Source organism: Lipophrys pholis, assembly GCF_963383615.2.
Source record: "Lipophrys pholis genome assembly, chromosome: 6".
In the NCBI taxonomy this organism is placed as follows: Eukaryota; Metazoa; Chordata; class Actinopteri; order Blenniiformes; family Blenniidae; genus Lipophrys; species Lipophrys pholis.
The window spans coordinates 28,365,595-28,380,425 of NC_137629.1; the positions used below are offsets into that span (position 1 = coordinate 28,365,595).

Below are 14,831 nucleotides of genomic sequence, written 5' to 3' on the forward strand. Positions count from 1 at the left end.
CTCTCGTGCACCTTCCCAGTTCCAGCTCTCAAATTTTTTATTTTTTTTCTGTTCCAGACTTCAGACTGAACTTTGCTTTTTACTTCTGGTGGTTAGATTAAAACACAGCTCCCAGGCAAACACAAAATATAAAGTTATACAAGTACACACACACACACACACACACACACACACACACACACACACGCCAGCATTATTGAAGCCATGCTCTTCTGCAGTCAATCCTGGAGGGCAGAGTTGTGTTTTTTTTGAGGCCCAGCTGTTCTCTCCTCCAACAGAGGAGGGCGCTATTTCTGTTTCCTTTCCCATATAAGCATCATTTTCCAACTGCTGGATGTCATCACTTGAGAGGGGCGGCTGGAGAACCTTGAGCTGCAGCCTTTCTTTGACTCGAGTTGTAGAGATTCAAAGCAGAAATGAAAAAGGAAATTTTTTTCTCTGCATTTAATCTATCTCATTCATAGTCGTACATATCATAGCAGCGGAGCAGTTTGGGTTGGGGGTGTTTGTTCAGAGAGTCATCAGTGGGATACAAACCTGGAAACTACTGATATCCTGGTTGGAAATCTGTTTGGGTTTTATGATTATCATCTACATCTTAAATCTCTCTATCTTCCCTTTGTAAGAAGAACTTTTCACCTTCTCTGCTGAGCTCTGAAACATCCCTGCTTGACACTGAGCCAGAAAATGACGTTTTACTAAATTCATTCCCAAATTGCGCAACACCTTGTGGGGCCCGGCCAACCCCAAAATCCACCATATGGTGAAAGTATGAGACTAAGATGAGTTTACCTGAAATGTGTCACAGAAACAGAACAATAGATCACAGGTCATAAACTACAAGACTGTTAGGGTCATCTTCTACACGTGCTTTTGGACTGTGGGAGGGAACTGAAGTACTCAAGTACACGCTCAGGGAGAACATGCGAACTCACGCTGAGGCTACTGAAAAGGACACCACTGCGCAGCCGCACACCGTGTGGTTTGCAGCATAAATCTAAACGCTGAAGGAGAATTTCTTGTTAATTTTCTGACACTCCAGCTTCTCTCTCTGACAGTAAACACCTCGCTCACTGGTCGGGCCTCACGAGGAGTTTTGCTGATCTGCGTCTCCGTCCAGCCGCCTGTCAACAAGTGACAGAGTATGTGGGAAACTGAATGTGAGCGTAGATTCAGCGGGTTACTTATTTTGGCGCCGGCAGAGGGGCAGGGAGTCACGGCGGCCTCGTGTATTCGCTGCTGCTTCTGAGTAAGCAGGAACCGAATGTTTACCCTTCAGCCACCGGGAGTCGGGTTCATTCAGGACTCTGAGGGTTCAGGTCACTTCACCGCTTCATTTATTTTAGTTGTGGGCTGTTGTTGGGGACAAAATATGATGTTTTGGGTCTGAACAACATTTCTTAATCCACTGATGAAGAAGATAATTGACACGTTGAATGTCAGTACAACTGCTGTATATTTCATCTTTACAAAAGCAACTTTTTCCTAAGATTTTTATGTCTGTATCCCTCCTCCCTGCCTCCCCCAACATACATTTTGAGGATCTCAAATGTCAATTAAAGTTGAATCGATAATAAAATTCATATCTAATACTAAAATAGTCGTATTAAAAGTCAATTAAAAAAACAAAGTGCAATAATTTGCTTACCTCTTCCACACAACTTTTATTTAAAATTAAACATTTCAGATGTCAAAGCTGCGACATTTTAGCATTTCATGAACAATATTTGCTGATTTTGAATGTGATTGCCGCAACATATCTCAACACTGTTGGAACAGGGGAAATAAAAGGCTAAAAAGGTCATTGGCACAAATCAAAAATAAATCATGCTTTGCCCAACTTTAGGAATAATAGGAGTTTTACACAAAACAGTGCTTCGTCACAGCTATATGGATCAGCCTGCATTGATTGTCTAAAAGTTGCTCTGCAGAAACGCTTCTTTTTTTTTTGTCTTCTCAGTGAACCTTTTTACCCTCGACCTCATTTGTCCCTTTATTGGACAAGTGACTGTTCTGCATTTCTTCCAAATTAAAAAATTATGAATGCTTGACAACCGTAACAAACATGAAAGTTCAGCTAAAACACTGAGATCGATGTTGCTGTTGAATTTGGGCCCTCTGCCTTTGGTAAAGTACATTGTCACTACAGTCAGTGATGCATTTAACTTTATAATTTAGAAAAAAAATTATCACATAAAACCATTACAGATGTCCCTTTTCAAACATATGCAGAATACTTGTTGGGAGTCATATTTAGAGTTCGGGTTAGTGTGTGTCTTTTCGGTGGAATGCTTTATATGTAGGTTTTATTTTATATGAATTGCAAATAAGAGTGTTTATTTATTCTTTAACATTCATTGAAATATCCTTTAATTGCACACTGGGACAGATTTTTCCAAGTATTTTGATGAATTGCCTTCAAAATGTAACCCTTTATTGTTAAGATGGGTGTAAACAAAAACAAAACTCAATCAAAATCATTAGAACATCAAAATATTCCTCAAATCGTCTGCACAGGAGTTTGGTTCCTGTTAAATAACTCGGTGTGTGTTAAGAGAGATTTGATGATCATCACTTTAATGGGTCGCGTTCAGATATCGTGACGCATCCAGGAAGGTTAATCTGAGGACAGCCGGCACATAAACAACCTTCGCACATGATGAAAAACCTGCACGGTTATTTATTTAGCAAAATAAAACGACACGCGCCGACGATCAGCTGAGATGAGAAGCGGTCACAAGCTGAACCTTGCCAACAACGGTGTGCTTGCTACACGCCACAAACTCACAAATAACCTAAGCTTTGCTTTTACTGCTCTTTTTAGAGAGAGAACACTTTTTTGTTTATATGACTGGTTTCTTTTTACCCGATTTAACCTTTGACAAGGTTCAAGAGCGGTTTCCTAATCCAGCAGATTAATATAGGGAGCTATATGGAGATGTGTATACCTTTGTTTTTGCCTGTGCGTGACAGGTCTGGTCTGACGGTGAATGATGACGATGAAATCTTAAAATCTGATTGTTGTGGTTGCAGGGTTTTCCCTAAGTGGTTTACCACCCGGATCCTGATGTGTAACGTGATCAATTTAGCTACTCTGCGACGACCCCAGTGAACTTTAAATACACATCACTAACTGTGTAAAGCACTGCTTAGAGCAAGGCGGCCCGCCGCTGAATTTAAAGCTCCATCTCCAGGAGTCGGCCTCACAAAGCCAGCTCTGGTCTGGAGTATGTCAGCTTGGAGCTGACGGAGCAAAGCAGCTGAAAACTGCCCCAACAATGTAGATAATTATGTGTAATAATGTCTGTATGAAGCTGTGATGGTTTACACAGGTGTTCTCCAGTTTTAAGTGAATTTATCTCCCTGTAGATGGATTTAAAGATCCTGGTTTGAAATAATGTAGGTGCGTGAATTTAATTAGGTTTAAAGATTTGTGCACACCCAGCAGGTTTAATGTGGTTTAAAAAACAAAACAAAAAAACCCCTTCGTGTGCACCGAATGAGGGGAGAGAGAGAGAGAGGAGCGAGTCTCGTATACATTCTTTACTCTTGTGGTGAATTGGTGTTTTACCATCATGATAATCACATGTACATGTTATTGTATCACCTGTATTTTGTGGAACATCTGAAAGTCAAGTCAAATTAATTAATTTAGTTTGTTTCCAACCTCAGAACACAACAGGGAATCCACACGAGTGTGAACCAGAACATTTTCATACTCACACTGAGTCAGCCAGTCGTGATTCTGACCATAGAATAATGAAGTAAAACGGGTGAGAAAAAATTAAACATCCAGAAACTTGAGTCACATTCATGGCAGTGAGACGTGTCCAGTGGATTTTCTCACTTCAGTCTTTAATCTTATAAACACACAGCATTGACGACCGTGTGTGGCGGCCGTCAGAGTGCAGAGTCTGTGTGTTGCAGGTCTGACTGAGAGGCGTCTGGGGGAGGTGTCGGGGGGTTGGATGGCGGCTGCATGCTGGGCCTCCTCACCTGCAGGGGGCTCCATGAGCGCGACAGCTGCCTCTTCATGCTCCTCCTCTTGGGCTTCCGGGGACGCCGCCGCCTCTCCTCGCCCACCTGGCCACGCTCGCTCAGCGTGTCCGAGGACTCGTCGATATAGGCAAGGTTCTCCCCGAAGAAATCCAACAGCTTGCAGCCCGGGGACGGAGCGCTAATGGCCTCCGGGGAGGGGGGGATGACAGGGAGGATGGAGGGGAAGGGGCGGGGTGAGCAGTCGGGGAGGAAACTCAGAGCAGATGAGTGTTTATGATTTTCTGCAGAGTCACAGCTTTGTGCTGGGACGTTTTCGTCTGCCTCCTGTGTCGTGTTCATGAACGTGGCATGAACCTTTGTGCTGCTGATGGGAAACTGGTGGAGCCCCAAGAAGGAGGAGCTCGCAGACGAACCCTCCGACCTCGAGTCAAACGGCGACTCGGATCCAGAGAGGAATCCTCCCTGCATGGCTGCTCCTAATGAGTTCAGTTCTGCGGTGGAGCGGGTCACGGGCAGGGAGAAGGAGCGGGCCAGCAGGTGAGGAAAAGCCCTGCCATGGCACTGCAGACCCTCGGGGACGTCGACCCTCAGTCCCAGCGCTGCTCTAGTGGCGGCGCCCCCTGCTGGAGCCGGTGGCTTCGGCTTCATCATCCCCGCCTTCTCCAAGGACGACTGAGCGTCCAGTTGGCTCAGGGAGTTGGATAAACCAGCCCAGTGGTTCGGCAGGTGTCCGTTCTCAGAGCCGCCTCGTACCAGGTATCCCAGGGTGCACTGGGCGCCCCGACGAATCCGTCGGCGCTCACTGCGCTTCCAGCGCCGGCGCTGCAGAAGGAAAGGGTCGTTGAATTCCAGCGGATTTGGGATACGGAAATCCATGTTCTGCGTCCAGTCTGTGGCGTGAGCCCTCAACTCCTCCATCTGACAGACACAGACATAAACTCAACAACCGGGGGGAAGATTTAGAGCGGTTCTTCTTCTCCTGGTTTACATTCCTGCTGCACAGCTCGGTTAATCTCTCACCTCAGCGCGGGTCTTCTTGGACAGGACCCTCAGCCAGTTACCTATCATGGTGAGGATGGAGGCGAAGTAGGCGAGGCCAAACACGATCCACAACAACACAAGAGGCTTGAAGATCTTGCCATCTTTATTACCCCCACCTGGATGCAGAGAATTTCAAATGATTTTAATGCTTAGAGTCACAGTGAAACTAATTTCTAAACCACTTAAGGCTCATATCATTATAAACAGACCTGGTAATGACCAGTCCTGATCAAGAACGTCACACATCCGGGAGATGAATGAATGAATGAGATGACAAGTTAAAACAGGTCTAGTAAAGAACAACAATACTTGATGCTGACCTTTTGTAGCGTGCAATAAAATCAGAAAAATCGACCAGAATTTGAAGATATTCGCTCATGACTTCTTGATTATATTAACATTCTGTGTTATAGTACTGCCAGCAACAAAACCTCTAAAATATTCATTTAGTTTCTCATAAAATTCAGGGTTATTGGACGAGAGCGGATCTAAGATCACTATGGGAGAAGGTGTTTTTTCCAACTTGACTAACTGGGGGGAAACACGTACTTACACATGTGCAACATGTAAACTTCATAGAGAAAATTACCCAGCTGAAGTTTCAGTAAATGATCATCACATTGCACTAAACCTGAAGTGACCCCAACATGCTGAAAGTGTCTAGTTTGTTTATTTAGGATATGAAATGACTTCTTTTTTTTATTTCTTTATATTTAACCTTTATTTAACCAGGAAAATAAAACCCATTGAGCTCAAGGTCTCTTTTACAAGGATGACCTGGCCAAAAGGTCCGCAGCACACATCACATCATTAGATTTAAAACATATAGAACAGGATTGACACAATCAACAGAGTATAACAGTTAAAATTAGATAGTCAAGGTTTCCATAGACAGAATTTAAAAGATAAAATGCAGATTTCAAGACAAATTAGATGAAAGTGCAATAAAACTTTAAGACATATTCATTAACTGTAAAAACTTTAAAAACATGACACTGATTTGTCGATCGTTCGTACAACTCTGTGTCTGAAAAAGAAACAAAGCTCTATATTTTCCTTTTAGAACGGTATCACATTAAATTCAGTCATCAGTTGACTGTTCAGCCGTAAAATGTCAATAAACCTGCTGTGCAGTACAGTGTGGTCAAAGTGAGAAGTCTGACCTCAAAGATCTACTACATTCATTTATTTTTTATCTTTTAATATCAAAACTGAGTCATATCAGCCGGCGGCAGGCTGAGTATTAACAACAAGCCCATTTGTTCTATTTTTAGCTCTGAAAGAAATCTTCCTAAAATGAACCTGACCAGTGAAGCTGATGGTGTGGGTAAAGCTTAGAAAAGGGAATATCTATAAAACCTCTCATCAGAGGCTGTGAGGTCAAGAGCAGTTTAATAAATTAATGGTTTTGTGCAGAAAATGTAAAAAACCAGAAGAGACTAAATCAAAGTGTAATTCACAGTCTGTGTAAAATGTGAGTAGGACGTCTGTGCCTGGTTGTGTGTTGGTACCTGGCACAAAGTCTCCGAAGCCGACCGTGGTCAGAGTGATGACCACGAAATAGAGCGATTCCAGAAACGTCCAGTCCTCCACCTCGTGGAACACAACCGTTGGCACGGCGAGGAAGATCAGACAGCCGATCAGGATGGAGAGGACGGCTGAGATCACGCGCACTGTCGTGGGTCTGACTTTGCGTTTCTGTGTGAAGGATGGAGGGCAGAAGATGCTGAAGAAAATGTCAAAATAGTGGCTTTGCAAAAGTATTAAACCAACTCGAACTTTTCCATGTTCCCATCAACTCTGGCCAGCCTCCCTGTCACTCCTTAAGAAAAGCATCCCCACAGCATGATGCTGCCACCGCCATGCTTCACAGTGGGGGCGGCGTGTTCAGGATGACGGGCAGTGCTAGTTTCCTGTCACACATAGCGTTTTGCATTCAGTTAAATTTTGGTCTCATCTGACCAGAGCACCTTCATCCACATGTTTGCTGTGCGTTTGTTCACAAATGTTCTCTAACAAACGTCTGAGGCCTTCAGCTGGATTAATGCTGAGATTAGATTGGACACTGGTGGACTTCATTGACTAATCAGGTGACACCTGATGGCATTTGCTTACAATAGATTTTATTTAGGGAGACCAGAATAAAGTGGTATGAATACATACCACACTTTTTCTTTTTTCTTTGTTTATTAATCTGTCCTTTAATTAATTCATTAATCTGTCCTTTTCCTTCCACATCATCAACACGTTGTGTTGGTCCATCACATAAAATACATTTGATGTTGTATTGTGACAAAACAGAAGAATCATTACTTTCATGCAAATACTAAGATGACTTCGTAGGGATTAATCCACTGGGCGTTAAGCGTCAAAGCCAAACCTCAGAGGGGACACTCCTCCCCTGAGGTTTGGGTTCCAGAGTAGCACAGACCATTCTCACCAGAAAGAGGGTCTCGATCTTGGCCACGGCTCGCCGCAGCACCGTCCCCATGTGGTCACCCACTCCTGCAAGCAGGATGCCAAACATGGGGATGCCCACCAGCGCATAGCACACGCAAAACAGCTGGCCTTCCAACGTCCGAGGAGACAGGTTCCCAAAACCTGTTGGGACACAAATATCAGGTGTATAGAGGCTCCAGACAAAGAGATCTTTAATATCAGAGGTAATCGTTTACTGCTGAAGAGAGACTGACGTCACGGTTTCATTCTAGATTAAGAAGAAGACCTGATATTGAAGAGTGATCATATGTAGACACAGACTTCAGGTTTCATTGTGAAGGTGACAATAACCAGCATCACTAAGAGATTTTGTGGGGCAACATTTTTGTGGGATTATGAAGTTTCCCTCCTCGGGTGCTCAGCCCCTGCCTCTTACCGATGGTGGTGATGATGGTGCCACAGAAGAAGATGGCGGAGGCCATGTCCCAGCGGGAGGTCAGGTTGGCAGAAAAGCTGCCCACATCCAGGCCGGCCTCCACAGCGGAAACCACTCGCTGCAGACCAGAGATTTAACTGTGAATTAGCTCGCGACGTCGGTTCAGCCCCTTCAAGTCAGACTTTTTGCCTCCAAATACGATGCCGATTCCATACAGCCTTCAAGATTTCACATTCAAAGGCCTTTAATAGCATTATAAGAATGAGGCTTTATATGGACTACGAATGTTGACATCAATTAAGAATTATGGTATATTTCCAATTTAAATTTTTTTTATGAAAATCCTGCATTCATGTATTTCTACTGCCCCCCCCCCCCCCCCCCCCCCCCCCCCCAAACGTTTTAGGAGTTAAAATCAATGAATGAAACATGTCATAATCAACTTTGGCTACTATAAAAAGGCAATGTCATAAACAACTCTTAACAAGGAAAAGTTCAGCATTTTATTTATTTAAATTTGATTTGTTTCATACACTTAACATGTTGAAATCCTTTAGTTTATTATTATTATTATTATTATTATTATTATTATTATTATTATTATTGAGTGTCTTCTTTTTTATTTAAATAAGGGAATCTTTTTTTAATTCCTTTGAATCTAAAGCTAATATAATGTAATCAAATCATTTCTCTCTGTTTTTAAAGTTTGACTGTGAACATAAACAGAAAACAAATTTTTGTTCAAGCAAAAGGACATTGACTCCTATTTCATATGATATAGCCTATTGGAATTAAACTTTTCAATCTGAAGAATTGGCCTTCATCTTCCCATCCTAAATGATGCATATTGTATACTGTGTTTAGCCGATTTGGACATGCAGTACTCTTATTTTGTTGTATGATCGTACAAAGTACAACTCCATTTAAAAAACAAACAAACAAGCACTCAATGTCATAGTAATAAAAGAGTATTTCATAGTGTTTCCTATAGTCTGATTTCATGTTGTTCATGATGTGCCTTCATAAAAATCTAACTCTAAACTTATCATTCAGTGCAATTATTTATTTCCTCTTTGGAGACTTATTAAATTCACAGCGCTTTGCACAGTGAAAAAAAAGGAAAAAAAATCAACATTTCCCACATTATCACCAAAGGAGAGGAAACACTTAATTTTAAATGAGAGAAACAGTGACAGCGGCTGTTTCAGAGGCCAGAGGAGAAAAAAACCCAGCAGGAATAGCAAACACAGAGCAGCACAGACACTGAAGTGCCTCTAAGCTTTCACATGTCGACGGCGGCGAGGGCAGACACAGTTAAAGAGTGCAGACTGTGGGGAGAGGCGATAAATTTGGTGGGGATGAAAACATTGACTCGACTGGTTCAGCCCGAGGTGATGTTTAAAACTCACAAACTACCCGGAGCCGAAGCCAGAGAGGAGGGACGCGTCGCCATCGCAAACAGTCAGACTTATTCAAACCTCCTCTCTGAGAAAAATAGAAACCATATAGAGGTTTGACTCAGCTTCTTGAATAAAAATATAAACTACTGGCTTTGAAACCTACTTAATATTTAAAAAGTGAACAAATTTACTTTTTTTTTTTTTTTTAACTAAACAGGATCTGGGTTTTGAACATGTTGCTTTTGCATCCTGTGTAAGTGGATTAATTTTCTTTGGTGGTTGAAAACCCTTTGTCTTCTGTCTTGCCTTTTTGATCCATTTTGTGCCTTTTATTTAGGTTAAAGAAAATGTTTTAAATACAAATTAAAAAGAAAAGTACAAAGCAACAAGTCTATAACAAAGTGATGACAAGACGTATTTGAGGGAAATAAAGGTCAAGAGTTTATTTAAAAATGTTTAAATTAAAAGTAAGACTTCAAACTCTGCATTAGAATCTATTTTAATACGAGAGTGTGCTCTGTTACCTCGACGAGCTTGTGGAAATCCATCTCGGTGACGCAGGTGTTGTTGATGAGGAAGGTGTCCTTCGTTTTGAGCAGATATTCGTGTGCCAACGTCTCCTGGGGCGTCTCCAAGGTTCGGAAAACAAGCGCTCCCATCACCAGGTACAACATTACCCCCAGTAGCAGAGTGGTGAGGGTGGCGCACCGCATCTTCTCCCAGGCGACCCCCACCGGCCCCTCCAGGGTCAGGGGTCTGAGCTCGGGGGGTCCAGGGTCCGGTCGGCCTCTCAGTCAGGATGCACCGGGAGGCAGCTGGCCGTAAACAGGATGTCCCTTCAACGTGTGTGTGAGCACGGAAACGTCCAACTGAGAGTCACGAGTGTTCTTGGAAGACATTTATACATCTGTGCGTCAAAGAAAACCAGAGACTGAGAGTCAGAGGACAGCTGGGATACAACAACACTTACTGGGTCTACCGTCAGTTCAGAACAAAGTGCAGGGTTCAGATGGTATCAGAGGTTTTCTTACTTTCTTTCTTCTGTTTTATTAAGCATTGTGTTGTTCTCATCAGTACACAGATACTTGATAGTGAGGCCTTTACAGAGGCAAAAGGAAATAACGTTGTGCATGAATCACCATAACTAAGTGGCTGAAACGACGATTCCAGACTTTTATCCAGCTCAGGTAAACTATGAGGGAAGGCAGGGCTCATCCTGGACAATTTGCCGAGACATCACAGGACAAACACAGAGGGACAGACGGCAGATATACATTCACATCTTTAGGTCAACATGCTGGCAGATGAATCACTGATCTCTGTTAAAGTGGTCTCCAGGCTTGTTTTCAGCAGTTTTCCTGTTATCTTTTAAGTGAAATATGAATTTATTAGAGACCATAAACCAGATATCTTGTGTGAGGATCAATGCTCCATGTTAGGAAAAGTTATTGTGTTCAATGTCAGAAAATGAAAGATCAATTTGTCTTGGTAATCACTCTCAACTCATGGCTGGACATTCCCTGGTTCTATTGACAGCTTGAGACTTACTGTGTGGAGTTTGCATGTTCTGCTGGAACCACTCCCTCGTTTCCTATTGTCTAATCTATAGTAGGTTCTTTTTCTCTACATATCATCAAGCTGAGATGCTGTAAACGTCTGATTTGTGGATCCAATTTTTATACATTCCCTAAAAGACAGATGTCAGAACACGGTCACATTTTCTTAATTGTACTGTGACAAACATCATAATTAGTTTTAAACAACAAAATGTTTAACTAAGCCAGTTTTTTTTCTAAGCCGACTCAAAAATAGAATTGTGAAGTTGTGCAAATATGAGATTATGTGTGAACTGGCTGACTAAACCTCCAGTGAGAAACATTACTTAATGTTGAAGGTAATTGATTGTAGATCTTTACAGTTTTCTGTGTGATTTCAATCAAGACGGAACAATAGTAACATCAAAACATTGTAATATTCACATTGTCTCAGCACTTGTATCTTAAATCAGAGTTGAAGACACATTTCTCTGTATAGAAATACGCAGAGTAACAATTATTGGAAGTTCACGTTGAATCTGTGAAATCTTCTGTCCGGGGGCCTTTAGAGCTGGCAGGTAAACAAACGTGTCTGTCCAGATAAAGACGATTTCCTCTGTATAACACTGACGCAGTGCGTGACGTTAGGACCTGTTTAAACTTGGAGCGTGCCAGGAAACTCGCCGAGAATAAACGCCATCAAACCCAACAGGGAGAGCGAGAGGACGGGTGAGAGAAAGGCGCCGTGTGCAACGTGATCACTGCCAAATGTGGCAATTCTGTACGGTTAAAATGAGCCGTTCTTCACTCCCAAATGCTTTTATGGGTGCTTTCACTGCAGATTAGATTGTTTTATTACCGGGAGGATGATAAAGACAGTACCTTCACTCACTGGTGCCAGGAGTTCATCCCATGTTAAAGCGCTACAAAGCAGGTGATGGAGAGAAAACTGCTCTTCACTGTGACTGCTGCTCAGCTCGCTCCCATTCCGGTCCAGGTTCAGGCTGTTCGGACGCTTTCAGGGATAAAACACGCCGATCAGATTCAGATCACAGATAATCACGAGGAAAACAAAACAAAAAAAAGCCTGTGAATTCTTACATTTTTTTAATCATTCTGAAGCTTTAGGCTGCAACTCCTCCGTTGTATTGAACACATTTATCTGAATCATCCACATGTACCAGAAACCCAATGGACTTTTTAATTTACCATTTAGGCCGGATGTCGTCATTCTACTTCTATTATTTTATTCATAGAATTGTAGAAATAGCTTACGCTTTGTTTACGTGTTTTAAAAGGAACTTTTGCACCTGAATCTTTCACCAGAAGAATCTGAGCTCAGTGAGGAGAGCATGAGCTGAATGAGGGTTGAATGAGCTCGTCTAATCTCCCTTCACCACATCTGAGCTGCACGTTTACTCTTTACTCTCTTTTCGAAGAGTCGAAGTGGCATTAAGTGAGAGTTCGCACTGTAGGGACGGGGTTATATCATCCAGGAGGATGCTGACACACGGCAGACCACCCTGCCATCAGCCTCAGAAAGCGTCACACTCCAAACATACATCTTGACATTAATCGAAAACACGTTTATCGCTTATCTTCATTCTGCAGTTTCGTGATTCCCTTTGAACTGTGTTTAGTTTTGAGGCAGACAGCCGCACCAACAGCAGTGGGGATTTATGGGCCTGTGGCTGCGGGTCGGCCGGCCGGCCCGGTCGCCTCCACTTGGACTTTGACGGCGTCCTGAGATTTCCCAGAGTCTGACCCTCAGTGAGCGTGCAGCTCCAAGAGACCGCGTGGTTTTGCGGACGGCCTCGCTCTCTGCCCACCAGACCCAACACTGACACATCCAATAAGTTATCGCTGTCTAAACCTAACGCTGGCATATTTTGGTACTTTGCTAAGATATTGAGCCAGGGGCGGCTTAAAGCGAGAGAGGGAAGTGGCCTGACGGGCAAAGGGTCTAATCTTAAGGTAAACAGTGGGGCAGGTGGGGCGATAAATCATGAGGCGAGCTGTTTGGAAAGAAGCAGGAACATGATGTACACAGGCTATTCTTAAGTCTCCATTCAGGGCAGGTGTACAAGAAATATCCAGCCAACCTGAGACAGACGGCAGGACTGAAATGACTCAAAGCTGAAACTCGTGTCAGTGTTTGTGTCCCTTTTAACGGCTGAAACTCCCCACCGGTGCCCTCCTCCGGGTTGTCATTACCTCACTTGGGCTGTTTAGACTCCTCGGTGAAGGATGACGTGCGTGCAGAGGTTCACACCATATTTCTTTTTTCCTCTCCATGAGCTCACGCGTGTTTACAAGCAGTATTTTAGTACAGGCACGTTAAACAATGAAAATGCATAACGGTACTATGAAACTCACAAGAGCAACAACTGTGACGCAATGTTACTGTTAATGTTATTGTTACTATGCAGACAAAAAAACAAAACATTACAACTTTTCATTGAATAATTAATTACATCATTCAGTCGTAATACTACCTAACTTTGTGTCGTGTTCTCATATAATCCTCCAATCTACATTTTGAAATATTACTTGATTAATGTAATACACCTCATAATAATCCTTAGAAAAAGCCATTATCATTAATAATTCATATACACTTTTGAAAGATGATGAAATTAGATATTTTCCAGATATCTTTAAAATAAAGTTTTCATGAAGTTGTTAAAAAGTTGCTTATAGACATAAACAAAGTCTTTTATGATGCCCAGCAGTGGATGATGGTGAGCTCGACGTCCTTCATGGAGCCATGATAATGCTCATCTAAAAATGCTTTCATTAGAATTGAAATGTCTTTGTTGGAATGAATTTGAAACTCCAGAGAAATTATCTTGCTTTCAATCCATTATATTAACATAAGTATAATGTGTGTTGCCAACAAAAACAAATTGATTTCAGGAACGAGACGCTCACGCATCAATATCCTTGTGTATCGTGACCGTCCACAGTGGACTTGGGACGAATTATCAGGAGAAAAGATAAACCACCATCATTTCTGGTGACTCGTCCTCATCAAACAGAGAAGCACTGAGCTGTGAGATTAAAATTCTACTTTTATGCTGTTTAAGTGCAGTCAGACAGTGAACGACTGCTGTCTGAGCCACTGCTTCATGTTTCTGCATGGTGAGATGTGTCCACAACCCAGAACCAATTTTTAACACAGCAAAGAGAAACAAAGAATTTGGTTCATCCCTTTTTCATCTGCCTGTGGCTGAGGACAGTAGCCACTAAAGAATTTACAGTGAGTAGACAAAATAAAGCTTCTTTTAGTAGGAATTTCCCTCAAAAGTATTTGCATCTTCTCTTTTTTTTGGTGAGCCGACGCTGACGTCAGGAGATCACAGGTTGTGGCTTGACCTCTCTGATTTCTTGCTTAGGGAAAGAGTTACCCTCAAAAAATAATGATAGGATTGTTGTGAAGCCTCAGAAGCAGCATAGCGGAAGATAAACTCACTGCCAGTTTGCCGCAAGGCAAGTAGAAGAAGAAAAGCCCAGTTGTATTGAAATGCTCATCAAATGCTGCTGCACTCAAGAGAAAGTTTCTCAACAACTTTAGAGTAAGAGGTTTACTCTAAAACGGCTGCATGGTCTTAGTATCAAGGCTCATCTGGACAGGAATGTTGGAGCAGGAATGTTGGATCAGATTAATCAAGTTTTTGAATCAATGTGCAAGTTTGTTACTAAATTTGGTAACATCCAATTAGAATAAAAACATTTTGGGAGAAAAGTTCACCAGAGCCTCACAATGTAAACAAGCTCTAAAAAAAACCAAGCGGCATGCGTGATAGAAATAAACTGATAACGTAAGGTCAGATTTCATTTAAAAAACTGAAAATACCCTGCATGTCTTACCTTCAGCTTGAAGAAATGTTGTAGTCCAAGTTGGATTCGTGCAACATGTGCCTTTCTCTCACCCTGCAGCCTGGAGCTGTGTGTGTGAAAATGCATGGGTTGTTTTTTCTT

General features: G+C 42.4%; 2 protein-coding genes across 2 annotated transcripts in view; one reads left to right on the forward strand and one right to left on the reverse strand.

Moving 5' to 3' along the window:
- tgfb5 (transforming growth factor, beta 5) overlaps positions 1-14,831 on the forward strand; it is a 29,027-nt gene that overhangs the window by 10,666 nt on the left and 3,530 nt on the right. The window lies entirely within an intron of this gene.
- kcnk4a (potassium channel, subfamily K, member 4a) lies at positions 3,524-14,800 on the reverse strand. Its single transcript, XM_080465838.1, has 8 exons — positions 14,721-14,800; positions 11,733-11,865; positions 9,840-10,222; positions 7,916-8,033; positions 7,481-7,641; positions 6,552-6,738; positions 5,020-5,156; positions 3,524-4,917 (listed from the first exon to the last, which is right to left on the reverse strand). The coding sequence occupies exons 3-8, from the start codon at positions 10,026-10,028 to the stop codon at positions 3,901-3,903; spliced, it is 1,809 nt and encodes a 602-aa protein (XP_080321964.1). The 5' UTR covers positions 10,029-10,222; positions 11,733-11,865; positions 14,721-14,800; the 3' UTR covers positions 3,524-3,900.

Coding starts and splice junctions, on each gene's coding strand:
- kcnk4a (XM_080465838.1), bottom strand. CDS start 10,028: ATGCGGTGCGCCACCCTCACCACTCTGCTACTGGGGGTAATGTTGTAC. Junction 7,642..7,915: donor CACCATCATCACCACCATCG/GTAAGAGGCAGG, acceptor GTGTCCCAACAG/GTTTTGGGAACCTGTCTCCT. Junction 6,739..7,480: donor AGATCGAGACCCTCTTTCTG/GTGAGAATGGTC, acceptor TCCTTCACACAG/AAACGCAAAGTCAGACCCAC.